This window comes from Cololabis saira, chromosome 14 (genome assembly GCF_033807715.1).
Source record: "Cololabis saira isolate AMF1-May2022 chromosome 14, fColSai1.1, whole genome shotgun sequence".
Classification (NCBI taxonomy): domain Eukaryota; kingdom Metazoa; phylum Chordata; class Actinopteri; order Beloniformes; family Belonidae; genus Cololabis; species Cololabis saira.
In genome coordinates this window covers 35,712,374-35,728,591 of record NC_084600.1, presented here as the reverse complement: position 1 = coordinate 35,728,591, position 16,218 = coordinate 35,712,374, and the positions used below count along the sequence as shown (strand labels likewise).

The 16,218-nt window shown below is 38.4% G+C and overlaps 1 protein-coding gene across 2 annotated transcripts in view; it reads left to right on the top strand.

Annotated features, from left to right (window-relative positions):
- Nucleotides 1-16,218, top strand: part of st6gal1 (ST6 beta-galactosamide alpha-2,6-sialyltranferase 1) — a 35,417-nt gene that overhangs the window by 9,461 nt on the left and 9,738 nt on the right. The window contains exons 1-4 of one of the 2 annotated variants that reach the window (XM_061740554.1): nt 8,354-8,398; nt 12,891-13,097; nt 14,248-14,619; nt 15,436-15,700. In XM_061740554.1, coding sequence (XP_061596538.1) covers nt 12,906-13,097; nt 14,248-14,619; nt 15,436-15,700 — 829 coding nt within the window. In that variant the 5' untranslated portion in view covers nt 8,354-8,398; nt 12,891-12,905. Of the gene's footprint in view, nt 1-8,353; nt 8,399-12,890; nt 13,098-14,247; nt 14,620-15,435; nt 15,701-16,218 lie in introns of those variants that run through there. The other variant, XM_061740553.1, reaches the window with a different exon arrangement.

Genomic DNA, 16,218 nt, shown 5'->3' with positions numbered 1-16,218 from the left:
GTGATTGTTTTGTGTGCGTCGTCCAAATAATTTTTTTTATTTTTTCCAGTTTCTTCATAGATGATTCACTATCATTAACACCTCTGTATATACATACATGTTTGTTTTTATATCACAAGTTACATTGTCTTTGCAATAGTTCAAGTTCAAGTTAGTTTTATTTGTCAAAACCATATGTATAGGTTTATACATAGGATTCGAAATTGCAATGCTCCCCAGGCCCACAGTGTATATACATTTGGACAAGACAGTGACAATATAGACATACCACTGACAATATAGACAGGAATTGAAAGGAAGGAAGGAAAGGAATAGGCAATGATATAGCATATTGCATGTTTGCCTAATATAGTGCAGAAAATCTGACTGAATCATTCCGTTTGAGGCCTTGGTTGTAAGCTTATAAGTTAAATGTAAATGAATGTCGTCTTAAGTGAGGCAATACAAGTTTGTGTGTGTTTGTAAAGTTTAAAGTGACATCTTGAAGCAGACACCAGGTGACACCACGATCTGTCTAAAGCCCTGCAGTCTGCAGCGTGAGGATTCAAGCCTACGTGTTTCATGCTTCTATCACCAATTTCTTCATAAATATACAGTTCTGTGGAAGCAGAGGGCATGAATTCTCCTCCTTTTGTGTCTGTTGACATTAGTTTGTGCAACATTTGGTACTGTAGCACGACTTACAACAAGGTAATGGCAACTGGAAGGAGCTGCCTACATAAACACCCTTTTATATATACACTGTACACTGTACACTGTACACTCTCAAAGTTATAATTAGACCTGAGTTACATGGCCTAAAAATAAAATGTCCTTCTTTTTAAATACCGGCACTAACATATTATTTGTTGATTTTAAATATATTTATTTTCTCACAAAAAAGGCAAAGAGATTGTTCAAATAATTTTAGTTTTTATCAGTGGGATTTTTGACTGATTGATAATTCCAAGGGCTAATATTAATAGCCATTTTGTTGAAAAATACATTTCTGTCTCTTAATTCACGCTTTGTTGATCGCTAACAAAAGTTTACACGCCTTTATCATCTAATAATAGACTCAGGACTGATTTGAATGCAGAAAATGTTCAGAATGTTCCTTTAATGCTGCTGTGATATTGTGAGATGTTACAGTGTTTAAATGAATCTCTGGTAGGGATGAAGCTACTGAAACATATCAGCTGAATCTATCAACTGCCATTTTCAAGGATCATTTTGCTGCATATACTCGAAGGGCAGTTTGGTGGCGATGTGGCTAGCACTGTTGCCTCACAGCAACAAAGTTCCTGGTTCAAATCCCATGCCCGGCGGGAGTTTTTCTGCGTGGAGTTTGCATGTTCTCCCTGGGCTTGAGCAGTGTGAGGAAGCTAGGTACTGCCACAGCCCAAAAAACATGCACACTTAATTGGTAATTCTAAATTTCCTGCATGGTTGTCTCTATCCTATATGTGGCCCTACAATCGACAGGTGACCTGTCCAGGGTGAACCCCTGTAATGAACTGGGATATGCTCCAGCAGACCCCTGTGATAAATGGGTATAGAAGACAGATGGATGATTGATTGTAGGTCTTATAAGGGAAAAGTGCAATTGCTGAATCTTTAGAGCTGGGTGAAGTAGCTTGGCCACCGCCTAAGGTAGTGGTGAATTGAATCATGAGCTGCAATCCTTGTGAGTTAGCTGTTTTACATTCTGTGTTGAGATCAGGTTGCTGTTGTGATACATGCAAAAGGTAGCTGAGCATTTGCAAATAAGCAAGACTTTCCCTGCCCTGATGGGACCATTTATCTCTCCAAAACATTTATTTTTACCCCCATCACTGCTCACTGACGTTGCCCATAAACACTAACTCTTACTAAAAATAAAAAGGCAGGCTTGGTGGAAAAAGGCCTATAAAGGGTATGAGGACTTAATATACTGTGTTGGAATGGGAGCACCATAAATCCTTAAGCTGGACCAGATTACTGACCTTGATGCACTCAGGTTCTCTTGTGTATTTGGACTGAGTGGATTCACTTTCTGAGTTTAAAAGTTACAAATCCCTGTAAGCTTAAGGACAGTTTGGCTTGGACTGGATATAACATCTGCCACATAACAAGGAGCTGCTGTGTTTTTGAGCCCGACTATTAAAGAAAATTACAAAACTTTCAAAAGAATTAAAAAAAACAAAAATGAATGAATGAATGAAGTTTATTCAGTCATGACAACACAAAACAACACCAAAAAAAACATTGTGCACAGCATTAACATTTCATACAAAACCAAAAATGTGTTGAACAATGACTGAAAAGGCATAGGCTGAAGCAAAATGCTTATAAAAGCCTATCCTATAGTACCAACTTTCTTTTTTTGGCTACCGACCTCCAGAAAACCAAAAAGAGAATAGAAAAGCAAAGAAACAACAAAAGGCAAAGAGACAATAGAAAAGCAAAGAAACATTTACAGATGGTCAATTGCACTTATAAGCTTCAAAAATAGCTTTACAAACCATTTTCTTAAAAACAAAAAGAGAATGACATGTTTTTAAATGTATGTTGGCATCATTCCAGAATTTAACTCTAATTTAATTTTCCTGAATTGAAAAGAACCTCTGTATTGGGTCAGGGAGCATTTTTGATTTTGCTCTGAACATAATTTGCATGATTTTATAATAAAACAAATCATAAAATTTAATAACATGAGAATTTAGAAAAAGTGGATCTGTTTGAGCGTAGTAATCAGCCTTATTGATGATACGTATGGCTCGTTTTTGAAGTTTTATTATTGAAATTAAGGTGGTTTTAAAGGTGGATCCCCACAATTCCAATAAGAGATAAATCCAGGCTTGACTCTTCATCCGTTTCACAAAGGCCAAACCAGGATCAGAAGGCCCGGCTTTGTCAAACCAGGTCCACAGATTTCTTCAAAAGACCATGAGATTGATCACAGATTCACTGATTCTACAATGGATAAATTACCGTACTTTTCACCAAATGAGCAACATCATTTGATGGAGGTTTATGAAGAAATGGAGCACATCATACTAAAAAAAGGAAACACGGCCGCTGTTATAAAGGAGCGACAAAGGGCATGGCAAACGATAGCGGATCGCCTGAACGAGTAAATAGCCTAATATACACATTTTCTTACCATTACCCTTAACGGAAAACGTTATAATCATATCATTCAAGGAATAACCTGACATATGCTCAGATTAACAACTTTAAACTTATAAATGAACAGTGGAAGTCTATAATGTAATGTGTAATTCTGACAGCGGATTAATTCATGTTACTCTGGGCCCTAGGTAGCTCAGTGTCTGGAGGGGGGTGCCATTGACAGAGGCCCCTGCCCTCATGCAGGCACCTCAGGTTCAAATCCCAGTCTGTCGCTCTTTGCTGTGTGTTATCCCCTTCTCTCTATACCCATTTACAGTCCACCTTTTTTGTTACACATCTTATCAATATTTATACAGTAGGAACATGACCGGACAAAGAGGACTTGGAAACAGGTCCAGATTAAATATGAGAACATTTTGCAGACTGGTAAGAATCTGGATAAAAAGTTGAATACAAATGACTTGTACTGACTTGGAAGGTGTAGAAGGCGCACATTTTTCACCCCCGTATTTATTTTAGCTGTTAAAGTGCGTCTGGCACATGGAGGGGGTGGCGCACCATCTCCAGAATCCACGACATCAGAAGATGGCCCGTAGAAGCTGTCCCCTTCAGACATGGTACATCATTCCACTACCAGAGGTGTCAAGTAACAAAGTAAAAATACTTCGTTACCTTACTTAAGTAGAAATTTTGGTTATCTATACTTCACTGGAGTAATTATTTTTCAGATGACTTTTTACTTTTACTCCTTAGATTTTCACGCAATTATCTGTACTTTTTACTCCTTACATTTTAAAAACAGCCTTGTTACTCTATTTTATTTCGGCCTTTGAAAAAAAACTATCCAGTTAAATTGCTCCATCCGGATAGAGTGAATTTGGTTGTGGTTGTTTCAGATGTTCTTGTCCAGTTTTGTTCTTACATCCGTTCCCTCAGATTCCTGCAACTAAACTTGGATGTACATTCCAATAAAGGTTAGGATAAATGATAACATGCCTATGAAGTTTTACTTTTTGCACCATTACAATACTTATAGGCAACTAGTCGTCATATCTTCTGCTCTCTGAAACACATGTTAATGCTCAATAGTACACATATATGGTTCTTTAATATATTTGCATTATACTAAGATGCATTCATTTTCAATGGCTTTTGTCCTTAATGGCTTTCCCCCCCCCCTTACATTACTTTTACTTTTATACTTTAAGTAGTTTTGAAACCAGTACATTTATACTTTTACTTGAGTAAAAAACTTGAATTGATACTTCAACTTCTACAGGAGTATTTTTAAACTCTAGTATCTATACTTCTACCTGAGTAATGAATGTGAATACTTTTGACACCTCTGTCCACTACTGAATATGCATCACATCGCATCACATATGAAATAATCACACATTCCTGTGGTATGATATGGACTGACTGACTGGCTAACATGAATCCAGTGAGTATTATTCAAAGACATATTAAGATTATTGGCACCTGTCCACACAGGTTAATATGAGTTTGGTTAATGGTGGAATGACTGAAAGAAATCAATTCAAAAAAATTTAATATGGCCAGGGAGGGTTATGAAGATGTGCATATATTCTTTGAATGCCAAAGACACTCTTCTGATGGTGTGGTAAATAGTGGCTCTGAGGTTTTCGGCATCCCCGACTGCATGTAGGAGTACATGTGCAACACAAGTACGATACATGTCTTTGGAGCTACTTATACAGCTCGACTTGATTGACTTTTGCTTCTTTATCAGTAATTTCTCTAATCCCCTCAACACATGTAGTCTATGAAAGACCTTTCTGACAACAACGTCTTCCAAAACATGACCGAACAGTAACAAATGCCCGCAGGGATAATTATAAAATTGATAATGATAATCATCATAATATAAAAATAATATTAGTTTTATGTCTGTCAAAATAAATCAGTGGTTTATTATTGCAGGTTGAAAAAAAAACAGACGAATAAGAAAAATGGAATCACAGACCAAACGCATTGGTTTCTGATGGACGTGACCGCTGACTGAACAGATAAGACACCAGGCTTAACTAACCCTGGCTGTTAGCCGGGTCTGGAGCAGGCTAGCTGCACAGGATATATCGCCATGGTAACTTATGTGCTACTGCTTTTGTGAAACCGAATCCAGGCCAGGATATCCAGAAAATCCAGGCTTAATCCACTATCCTGGTTTTGTTAAAAAGCCCTCTGGCATCCCTGCCCATCATTTTACTTAATCCAGCTGGATTCCTCTGCAGGAATCATTCACTCCACCCTCATGTTATCAGCTGAAAGCTCAGCAACACAACAGATGGAAAACCTAATAGGTCCTATCCCTTACAAATCTAACTAGCTCAATATAATTAACTTACTTATACATTGTTAAGGAGAGAGTTTTGTTTTTTTTACAGCTCCAAACATACAATCTCGGCTTTTGGTTGATGTGACAATGTATGTATGTATAAAGTGTATACTCCTTTTGACTTTAGAAAATGTTAACTGTGTGTAGAGTGGCATGGTAGCGGTCCTCTTTAAATGCATAATGCCAATGTGGTATTGACCACAAACGACTCTGGACAAGCAGTTAAATACAAGAATTAGTTAATAGGAAGACAAGAGACCAAACCCTAAAAGTCAAGTTAAAAAGCATGTTTTAAAAATGACAAGAGTGAATAGCTGGAGTGTTGCATACAAAGAAAAATGACAACAGTGAGCTGTGGATAGATGGGATTATATGCAAAAGGCGTGGTGAAACTATTAAAAACAGGTGCAACATATGAGGACAGTTAATCAGCAACAGCTGAGGACACACGAGAGAAGGCAAGACCTGAAACGAGAAGAAAGGTGAGTTAAACAACTAAGAATGTGAAGGGTTGTGCAGCGGTCATTCATTTACCATTAACAATGGATCTTAAAATGTTGTTGGAAGGTCTGTGAAAATTTTGAGCTGTTATATATTAAAAAAAAAAGGCGTCAAGAACACAGCAGGGTCAGCCAAAACCCTGATTTAAGAGAAATGAATGGTAAATTGATATGAGTGTCTGTGTGTGATACACTTACTGCATACAATTTCTTTATGTTGCAGTTGAAAGGCATCAACATGAGCTTTAGAATACTGTTAGTGGCATTATGCTTTAATGATTAATGCCTGCTGGTAAATGGTTGTCAGGTTTTTTAAACTCCAAACTTGGGATTGTTTTTTTTTTTTTGATTTTGCAGCAAAGTTTCAGAAAACAAAGTGTGGAGCTGACTGATGGCTGTTTGGCTTTTGGCTGCAGTGTATAAGATAAAACATCATTTACATGTTGATGCCATCTAAAGCTCCTTTCAGTCTTTAATTTAATTCATTTACTTTTCCCTGTTAGTCTGTTACTTGTCCCCACATATAAACTTCACACACAACTGATGCAGATTTCAGTTGCACATGATGTCGCTGTTAGTGCAATCTTCTGGTTTAATTTTTCTGAAGTTGGAAGAACCATTCCACTCCCCGATGGACATTTCTGGAGAATAGCCATGGCCATTATATGACGGGAAGCTGTTTGCACTCCCATGAATTGTGTTGTGAAAGGAAAAACTATTCATCATTAGGCAGCTTGGTCACAGACAAGACACAGAGTGGCTTAAAAATCGTGATGGTTCTGCCAAGATCCGGCAGAGTAACCAAGGTAACCCGTCCCAGAGCCAGGCCTCAGAGAGAATGTGGTTTTATTTAAGCGAGAAGGACAAGTTAAATCTCTACCTTTTTTACATTTTGCTCACAACCCAAAAACAAAAAAAGTCTGCTCAACATCTAACACCCTGTGTCCTGTAGAAACCGTCAAGAAAAATCTTTAAATGTAAGCCAACTTTAATTTAATTATTATTTCAGGTATCCAAAAACAACACAAATAACAGGCTACATCTGCTCTAAAATGGTCAAATAACAATTGTCTCTTCTCATTTGCTTGATTTTTATTTTTTTATTTTTTTCCAGTTGGATGTCCTGCATGAGATTATTTATGTACTTCAGAAATGTCTGCATTCTCAAGCTGTAGAGCACTTGTCTGCCTGCCTGAAAGCTGGTGTTTTGATTCATGGTTCAACACTGAACCCCATGCTCCCTCTGATGCATTCACCGGTGTGTGATAATGTATACTACATACTGTTTATTAAAAGAAGATGCTTAAGTACATATCTGAATAGATCTCTGCAGACTAAGAGAGTGCTGCATGAATGAGTGAATGTGGCTTTTATGAAGCAATTTAAGTGGTTGAAAAGAATAGAAAAGTGCCTTGACACTGTTGACCATGGTATTTTACAAGAGCGCCTGGAGAATTGAGTTGGACTTTCTGGCACAGTACTTGACTGGTCTGAGTCTTACTTAAAGGAGCATGAGGCAGGATTTATGAAAAAAATGTGTATACGTTTTAAGTTTTCTAGTAATAATGTCAGATGAAGCGTTCCAAACCAAAAAGAATGAGCCCTCTACCGTATCTCTCCGTTGCCTTGAACAGGCTGTGTGCTGCAAAATGTGCTGCAATTCCGGGCTGGAATTTCCCGTGCTGTCCTGCGGATGTGACGTCAAATGACGCTGCATGCACGTTCTCCCCGATCTCCCGTGCCGGCTTCGCTGTTGGCTGCAGTACCCCCGACAGCCGTCGTGGCGAAGGGTGGCGCTAATGAGTCTCATTTCTTAAAAGGAGCCTCATGCTCCTTTTAAAGGACAGGGACTACTTTGTGTCAATAAGTAACTTTACATTGGAATCGACAAAAACTACATGTGGTGTTCCCCCAGGGTTCTATCCTAGGACCCTTCCTATTTAACATCTACATGATTCTGCAAGCTCAGATAATAAACAACAAGATAAGTTACCATAACTACGCAGATGACACACAACTTTACATTACAATGTCACCAGGTGACAATGCGTCCATAAAAACATTGAGCAGATGCATGGAACAAATACATGAGTGGTTGTGACATAATTTTCCTCTTTTGGACAAAAACAAAACTGAAGTAATTGTTTTTGAACCAAAAGAAGAGCGTTTAAGAGTCAGCACACAGCCTCACAAAGTCGGCCTTTGAAGAATATTTCCAGGATCAAAGGTTTAATGTCTCAGCAGCTTGAAAAACTAATTCATGCATTCATCTTAAATTGACTTTGAATACTTTATTACTGCAACATCGACTTCACAAGTCTGCCTAAATATCAAGCATCCAGAGTTTATGATAGGCAAGATAAGATAACATAAGACAAGAGACTTTGTCATTGTGTGGAAGTACAAAGACATCTCTGGAAGAACACGACAGTCAGTAGCTACGAAGGTAAGAATAAGGATAAAAAAAATACTCCTTAGGAGAAAAAAATAATTCAAACAAAGTACTATTTACAATATGTTCAATTGTTGCAGGACTAGAAAATATAAAATAGTGCAAATAGTGAAAGTACAATACGAATGATGCACAGACTTGAAACGAACATCCAGAAAACTGCAGGAACGCTGAAACCCAGAGTTCCTTCAAATCAAGGTTTAAAACTTATTTGTTTACAGCTGAATTATTTAAACCATTCTGAATTTAGAGTTAAACAATGTTAATTTCACTACTACACTGTAACTCTAGCTTAAGTCTAACTTTTCTTTATTATGCTTTGCACTGTAACTCATAATCTTGTTTTTTCTTCTTTACTTTTTGTGTTTTCATTATGTAAACCACCCTGAATTACCTTGCTGAAATGTGCTATACAAATAAACTAGCCTTGCCATTTACCAAATTTATATTTTTAAGGAAATTTCAACATTTCAATCAACTTTTATTGTTAATAGCTTCCAAAATCTAACACGGGTGTCAGTTTAGACATTGCGCGCATGATTTTGATGCCTTTGGTTTCTGTTCAGTTGGCAAAGACCACATGTACTGGTCGTTTCTTATATGTAGGTCAATCATTTCCTGTCCCCATGGGTGCTGCTGTTAATCTTCACCTTGTTGTCTGGTTCTCGGTTGTTTCCCGGCTGCAGATTTTAATTATAGTTAGAATCCTCAGACGGGTGGATTTGTGATGCCTCTGGTTATCTTGAAGCAGTAGAACTGCTCAGTAATGATGCTGGTTTATGCTTCATTTCCTTAACAAAGAGATTAGATGTAATTTGTCATTCCTCATCTAATACTTTTAATTTAGCAAATATTTGATCTCTTTTTTTTTTAGAGAGAACAGTCAGACCTTTACCTGCTTCTCATTGAAGAACCTAAAAAACAAAAACGAAATCTTCTGTCATGTTATAATTTCAGAGTCACCAAACATTTAAAATAAAATGAACAAAGAATATACAAAATGTACAAAATATAAGAGGTAAAATAAAAACAACTTATTGCTATCACAACAGAAATTCCTTCAACAATATCTCTTTATTTAACTTCCATGTTTTTACTGCGAACTCTAAATGTAAAATGTCATAGGATTTGTTATGATCATTTGTTGCTTCTGTCAGTCATTTCAGCTGATGCAAACGAAACACTTTACCACAGGAAGTGTTTCATTTGCAGCGCCGTCAATGTGAACAGACTATCTGAATTTGATTAAATAGACAAACTGAAATGTATAAAATGTTTCACTTTATACATCACAAGAGGAAGCAATTCACATTATATTTGTTCAAATAATCTCTGTTCCTGCACAGTAGAATAGTCTGAATATAAGTGACATTACAAATGAAACTTTATAGGAAATATGTTTAATTCAAATATTTTGGGAAATCCATGGAATTCCCTCTTAAAAAGTTAATTAATAAATCAAGCCCCTGCTGCTATGTGTCTGTTCTTCAGAGAGACTACTGCCATTGGTTCATGATGCCTTGGATGATACTTAGTCTGATCTCATCAGATAACTAATGTAAAATACCTGTTTAATAGAGACATGCGTCACTGAAAAATATGTCTAATCTGATATCCCTGATCCAATCCCTGCAGTAACCCACAAGCCTTTGTTCTTCTTATTTAAAGTAAGCTGGTTTCCCGGCATCATAAACCTCCATTAACTGTGACTGATAGTTGGGGTAAATGCTGGAGAAGATGCTTTAAAGGACAAAGACAAAACAAACATATTCTTAGCTTTGTTTTTCCAGTCTCCCCACATTCAAATCTTTCTTTCACTTTCTTCAGGCCTATCTTCTCTCTCTTTTTTTATCTCATTGTGCATCAAGCCATCTTCCTCCCTTTCCCCCATCTTCCTCCTCCTCCTTGCTTTTCTCTCTGATTTCACCAGTGTCCCGAGGCAGTGATGCTGCTCTCATTTGTCTCTCGTCTCCACTCACTGGACCTATTTTAACCTCCAGTTTGCTTTGATTTCTTTCAACATGCATTTAGAGTAACAATCTCAACTATAAAAGCATCTGCAGCTTTAGTTGGTTCCCATCTGTACGTTGATTTAAATGGACAAAAAACAGAACATTGTAACCGCTGTGATCTTCAGATATCCTCATTTGCCTCGTTGCTGCTCAAAAACTCTGTGATCAAAATGCCGCTCTCATGTCAAAGTTCATTCATGATAGCCGAGTAGTTCTTACAGAGTTTATGATGATGAGACGTAGTTATCAGTCTGCATCACTCACCATATGCAGAGTGGGGGATTATTGGTATTAAACCAGCACAGGCTTGCGTGCATATCTCCAAAAACCAAACGGTACATAGCTCTTGCAGATGAAGGTCAAATGCTGATCAGTTGAAAGTTGGCTTGTCTCGGGAGAGAGAGATGACGAAAACAGATTTCATTACAAAGAGGATGAAGAGCGAAAAAATGAGATGAAATAAGGAAGAAAGTAACGTGGGAGCAGACAGAGCAGCTGTGCTTGCTCCACCACAAAGCAGAGCTGTGTTTATTGAGACTCCTGTCACAACCAAGAGGAGCCAACACCTATGATGGTTCACATTCTTGTACCCCCACGTGGCAGCGACATGCAACAGTATCACATAGTTTTTGCAGAAAAATGTTAAAATCCTCACACTCTTTTGTGTTGGCGGCATTGCTTTGCTGCCAAGCAACCGCCAGTAGTTGTGTCAAGGTTTCTGAAGTTATTTACCTTTTTGTTACATCTCCAAAGGGATGAGTTCAGCGCTCGGTGCTTTTGTGTTCTTACCTGACACGACGATGGCAAACTTTGTTCTTTAGCCGCTTCACCCGAGTGATCACTATGTAACCTAACGATATTTGACTATTAAATAAATGTAAATTCCAAACAAAATGAACCCAGTTTTATTTGCCCTGTGCCTGATCTGTCCCCGCCTTGAAAGAAAACAGGCAGCCATCCTCTTTTTAACTGAGAACATGCAAACCAGTGTCCCGCCGCTCCTGCTGCATCCATCAGATTGTAACCAGTTGCTGTGTGAAGTGTTCGGCGTTCCACACTCAGACCGTTTTGAGAGCACCATCCAGGTACTTGCAGAGTCCTCCATAATGAGTTGTCAGTGGAAACCCACTTAATCCCTAGTAAATGGATGAACTGGAACATAGCCTTAGATTTTAGCATGTGTTTTACTGTTGCTGATTGTTTGCTATGGCGTTCTGAACCAGCTGTCGTGTAGACCGTTTTAGCCAATCACTGGTCCGTCCTGTTATGGACTATAAAGTTAGTGCAGGGCTGAACTTTGGGGCCTTCTGGCTACTTTGTTTCACAAACTCTGTACCTTTTTAAGACTTTTTTTTTTTCTCTCTTTTTGTACGTTTTTGAACCTCTGATCTGGAGTGGCATCGTTTTATCACATGGATGTAGGGGAACAGCAGCATCTTTGTTATTTTTTTCTAATATTTAAAAATAATTTCCCCATTTAAGAGCTTTACTGCCTCGTGTGCTCGCGCACACACAAAAGTTTTCTTGGTTAAATGGGACCTATTATGGCATCTAATACCTATTTTAAACAGGCCTTGAATGTCTTTAAAAACAAGCGTTTGATTGTTTTTGCTAAATAAATGAGAAATTCAGCCTCTGAGCCATGTCTTTATCTTCCCAGTCTCTACCCTCATTATCTATGCAGGATTCTGAGTGGGCGGGGCTATGATAATGAGGCTCTGTGCTGATTGGCTGCCTGAATGACACGATACACCGCTACGAAAAAATGGCGGAAGCTCCGGCCGGTGGAGTTAGTTGTGGGCGTGGTTTCACGCATTAGAGGCCAACCAATGTAAATCGCATTTTCGTTATGTGACGAAAGGGAGCAGAATCTGAACGGCTCATAGAAGCCACATCACACTGGATGGATCATCCGGGCGGCTGTACAGACACTGCAGAATTTGGTTGCTTTCCTCCTTCTCTGAGTTGGCAGGCTGAGGGGAGACCACTTTATATATGTTAAAGCAAGAGAAAAAAGTGTTTTTCATAATAGGTCCCCTTTTAATGAAGCCTCCAGGACTCGCAGGCAGTTTTTACAACAATATTTATGTTTCCATACCCTAGGTATCATTTTTGATTGTAAAAATTAAACTGTAATACTTACTGTTTTACATCAAGGAAATTATTCATTAAGGCAAAATCTGCCTAGGCTAAACAATGTCCCATAACAGGCTGAGTGAGTGGAGTTAAAGTGAAATGATGTTTAACCGTTGCAAAACAAGCAAACTGATGATGAAGATGCCGTTTAATGATGTTGGGGTTCATTTGCTTCGGTATTTTAAAGAGGGGAGCTCGAAGTCAGCGGTTCAAACAGCATATTTGCTTTATTTATGTAAATCCACCCTCTGGATATCATTAGACAATTAGACCAACTGGAATCGCCCATTGTGAGACTGGCACACAAGTTTTTTATTTTAGTTTGGTTTTCCCTGCAGATTCCCGGGGCAGCGATGGACAGAGTCAGCCTGCTGTGGCGTCTGAGACGTCGGGCTCGCCGCGGAGTGATCTGCATGACTCTATTCTGCATCTCCATGGCTCTGTTCTACGCCCTCTGCGCTGAAAACAGCGTTCCTGTCACCGATGCCATCTTCGGCGTGCGGGCTCGGACCAGGGCTCAGCCTCGCACGCACTCTGTCATCAAGGTATGTCCCCTCGCTTCACTGTTGGTGGTGTTAAGGATTACTTAACACAACTTAAGCCTCCAAACTGGTTGTATTTCATTATACACAAATTAATTTCTGGCTTCATTTGACCGACACTAAGCACTTGCAGAGAAGCTTTTAAATGACACAACCCAGAGTTTTTGATGTCTGTGTTCAAGAAAGACCTCCTAATGTTCCCACATTATAAAATCAGATGACTTATTGGTGTTTGCACAGGTTTAAAAGCTCTATTACCATATAAAACGAGATGTCCACAGTCTCTATAAATCAGGGGTGTCAAACTCATATCACCGGGGGCCACATCAGCATAATGGCTGTCCTCAAAGGGCCAGATGTAACTTATAAACAGAGGTGGGTAGAAACGAGTTACATTTACTTGAGTAAGTTTTGGGAAATTTTGTACTTTTAGGAGTAGTTTTGAATCACTATACTTTTTACTTTTACTTGAGTAGATTTTCTTTTATCCCCTCCGCGTCAATCTCATGACATCACTGGGTGATTCTTTGGGAAAAATGTTTGTTTTTGCATGTTTTGTCACATAAACACAGACTCAAACACACACAGAGTTTATATGAGTTCATGAGCTTGTTCTAGTTCTGCCTGGTTAAAAAAGAAAAGTACAAAGGCTTGAAATTTTGTGCTACTTGTGCCTAATTTATTTTTTTATTCTGTTATTATTTTATTTATTTTATTATTTATTAAAGTACTTGAATTTACTTTAAGATTATTTTAATTTAAGCTATTTTTTATTAATTTTAATTTATTTTATTTATTATTTATTTTATTATTTTATTTATTATTTATTTTATTATTTTATTTATTATTATTTTATTTATTTGGATGACTACTTTTTACTTGAGTCATATTATTCTGAAGTAACAGTACTTTTACTTGAGTACAATTTTTGGCTCCTCTACCCACCTCTGCTTATAAATGTAACTAAATGTAATCGAATGTAATGTAAAATAAATGTAACTATTCCTTTAATGTTAAATAACTCATTATTTATTATAACGTATTCAAGTGACAATTACAGTTGCATAGAAAACATATGTTTGCTTGTTGCTCTAAATGAAATGTCCTCTCAGTGCAAGCTGAAATGAAACAGTCAACCCTCTGATCTCCTCAGGTGCTGCGAGGAGGAGCCAAACCCGTGTACATGGACCCTCAGAAGCTCCCTGGCGTTGTTCCAGGGGATCCTCGCCGTCCGATCCCCGTCCTCTCCTCACCCAACCAAACCCGCGAGGGAGGGAATTCGCCACCAAAGCAAACTGTAAAAGTGCGGGAGTCGGCTGGGTTTTTCACCAACCTGCTGCCGCGCCCCTTCACGCGAGCGCTGGAGACCCTGTTTGGACGCCGGCGAAAGGGCGAGCTCAGTGGCAATAAAGGGGGGGATGCTGAGTTCTTCGGGCCACATGGGCTTTTGGGAGAGGTGTGGGATGACGAGATGTCGAGCAACATGCTGGGAAGCCGGCTGAAGAAGGTGGTGCAGAACTACCAGGTGAGAGTTACTGCCACAACAGCCATGTTTGTGCTGTGATCAGAGGTGTCAAAAGTATTCACATTCATTACTCAGGTAGAAGTATAGATACTAGAGTTTAAAAATACTCCTGTAGAAGTTGAAGTATCAACTCAAGTTTTTTACTCAAGTAAAAGTATAAAAGTACTGGTTTCAAAACTACTTAAAGTATCAAAGTAAAAGTAATGTAAGGGGGAAAAAAGCCATTAAGGACAAAAGCCATTGAAAATGAATGCATCTTAGTATAATGCAAATATATTAAAGAACCATATATGTGTACTATTGAGCATTAACATGTGTTTCAGAGAGCAGAAGATATGATGACTAGTTGCCTATAAGTATTGTAATGGTGCAAAAAGCCAAACTTCAGAGGCATGTTATCATTTATCCTAACCTTTATTGGAATGTACATCCAAGTTTAGTTGCAGGAATCTGAGGGGAAAGGATGTAAGAACAAAACTGGACAAGAACATCTGAAACAACCACAACCAAATTCACTCTATCCGGATGGAGCAATTTAACTGGATAGTTTTTTTTTTTTTTTTAAAGGCCGAAATGAAATAGAGTAACGAGGCTGTTTTTAAAATGTAAGGAGTAAAAAGTACAGATAATTGCGTGAAAATGTAAGGAGTAAAAGTAAAAAGTCGTCTGAAAAATAATTACTCCAGTGAAGTATAGATAACCAAAATTTCTACTTAAGTAAGGTAACAAAGTATTTGTACTTCATTACTTGACACCTCTGGCTGTGATCCAAATAAATAGTTTCAGAAGCGAGCTTACTTCTGTACTTTCTGCCAGGCAATGAATAAATACGGAGTCACGTTGTCCGGTCCCGGTGGAGTTCCCAGCAGACCAAAGCTGAGTGGTCCCAAGCTTCTCTGCCAACTGAAGGCCAAGGTGGAAGTCTTGACATTGACCTCCGACCTCCAGCCTTTCTCGGCGCTACCCTGGGCCACTTACCTGCCACCGAAACAGCTGACCTCTGACCTCGGGCCGTACAAGAGCTGCGCCGTGGTGTCGTCAGCAGGTTCTCTCCGAAACTCTGGGCTGGGAAAAGAGATAGGTGAGAAATGTTTACACCGATGCATAAACAAGAAGTACAGAGATGAGTCTGGAGGTCTAAAAAAATGTTGAACCTACAAAATGACTGAGAGCGTTTGACACATTAACCCTCCTGTTACGTTGGTATCTCAGGAACAGGGATAACGTTGTTTAATTATCCCAAAGCATTGGCAACCAGAAAAATCCCAACAAACATTGTTTACCATTACCATTAACTTCATTACCAGCCATTTTCATTACCAACAGCCTTCTTTACCTCTCTGAGATCACAGTCCAATGAGGATAATTCACTTGTTTTCCATAAAATCATGTATATGTATGTTTTTTACTGAACATTGAAAAGACCTGCATATACAACAGTTTAACATTACATTGTTTTGTTTTTTATAATTTATAATAAATTGTTATTTAATTTCAAGCACGGCCCTCGTAGGCTAAATTTTCTCTGGGTCTCCACCCTTACGTTCAGTGGTCGGCTGGTATTTGCCCAGATTTTTATTTAATTGCTAGCAGGTTTTT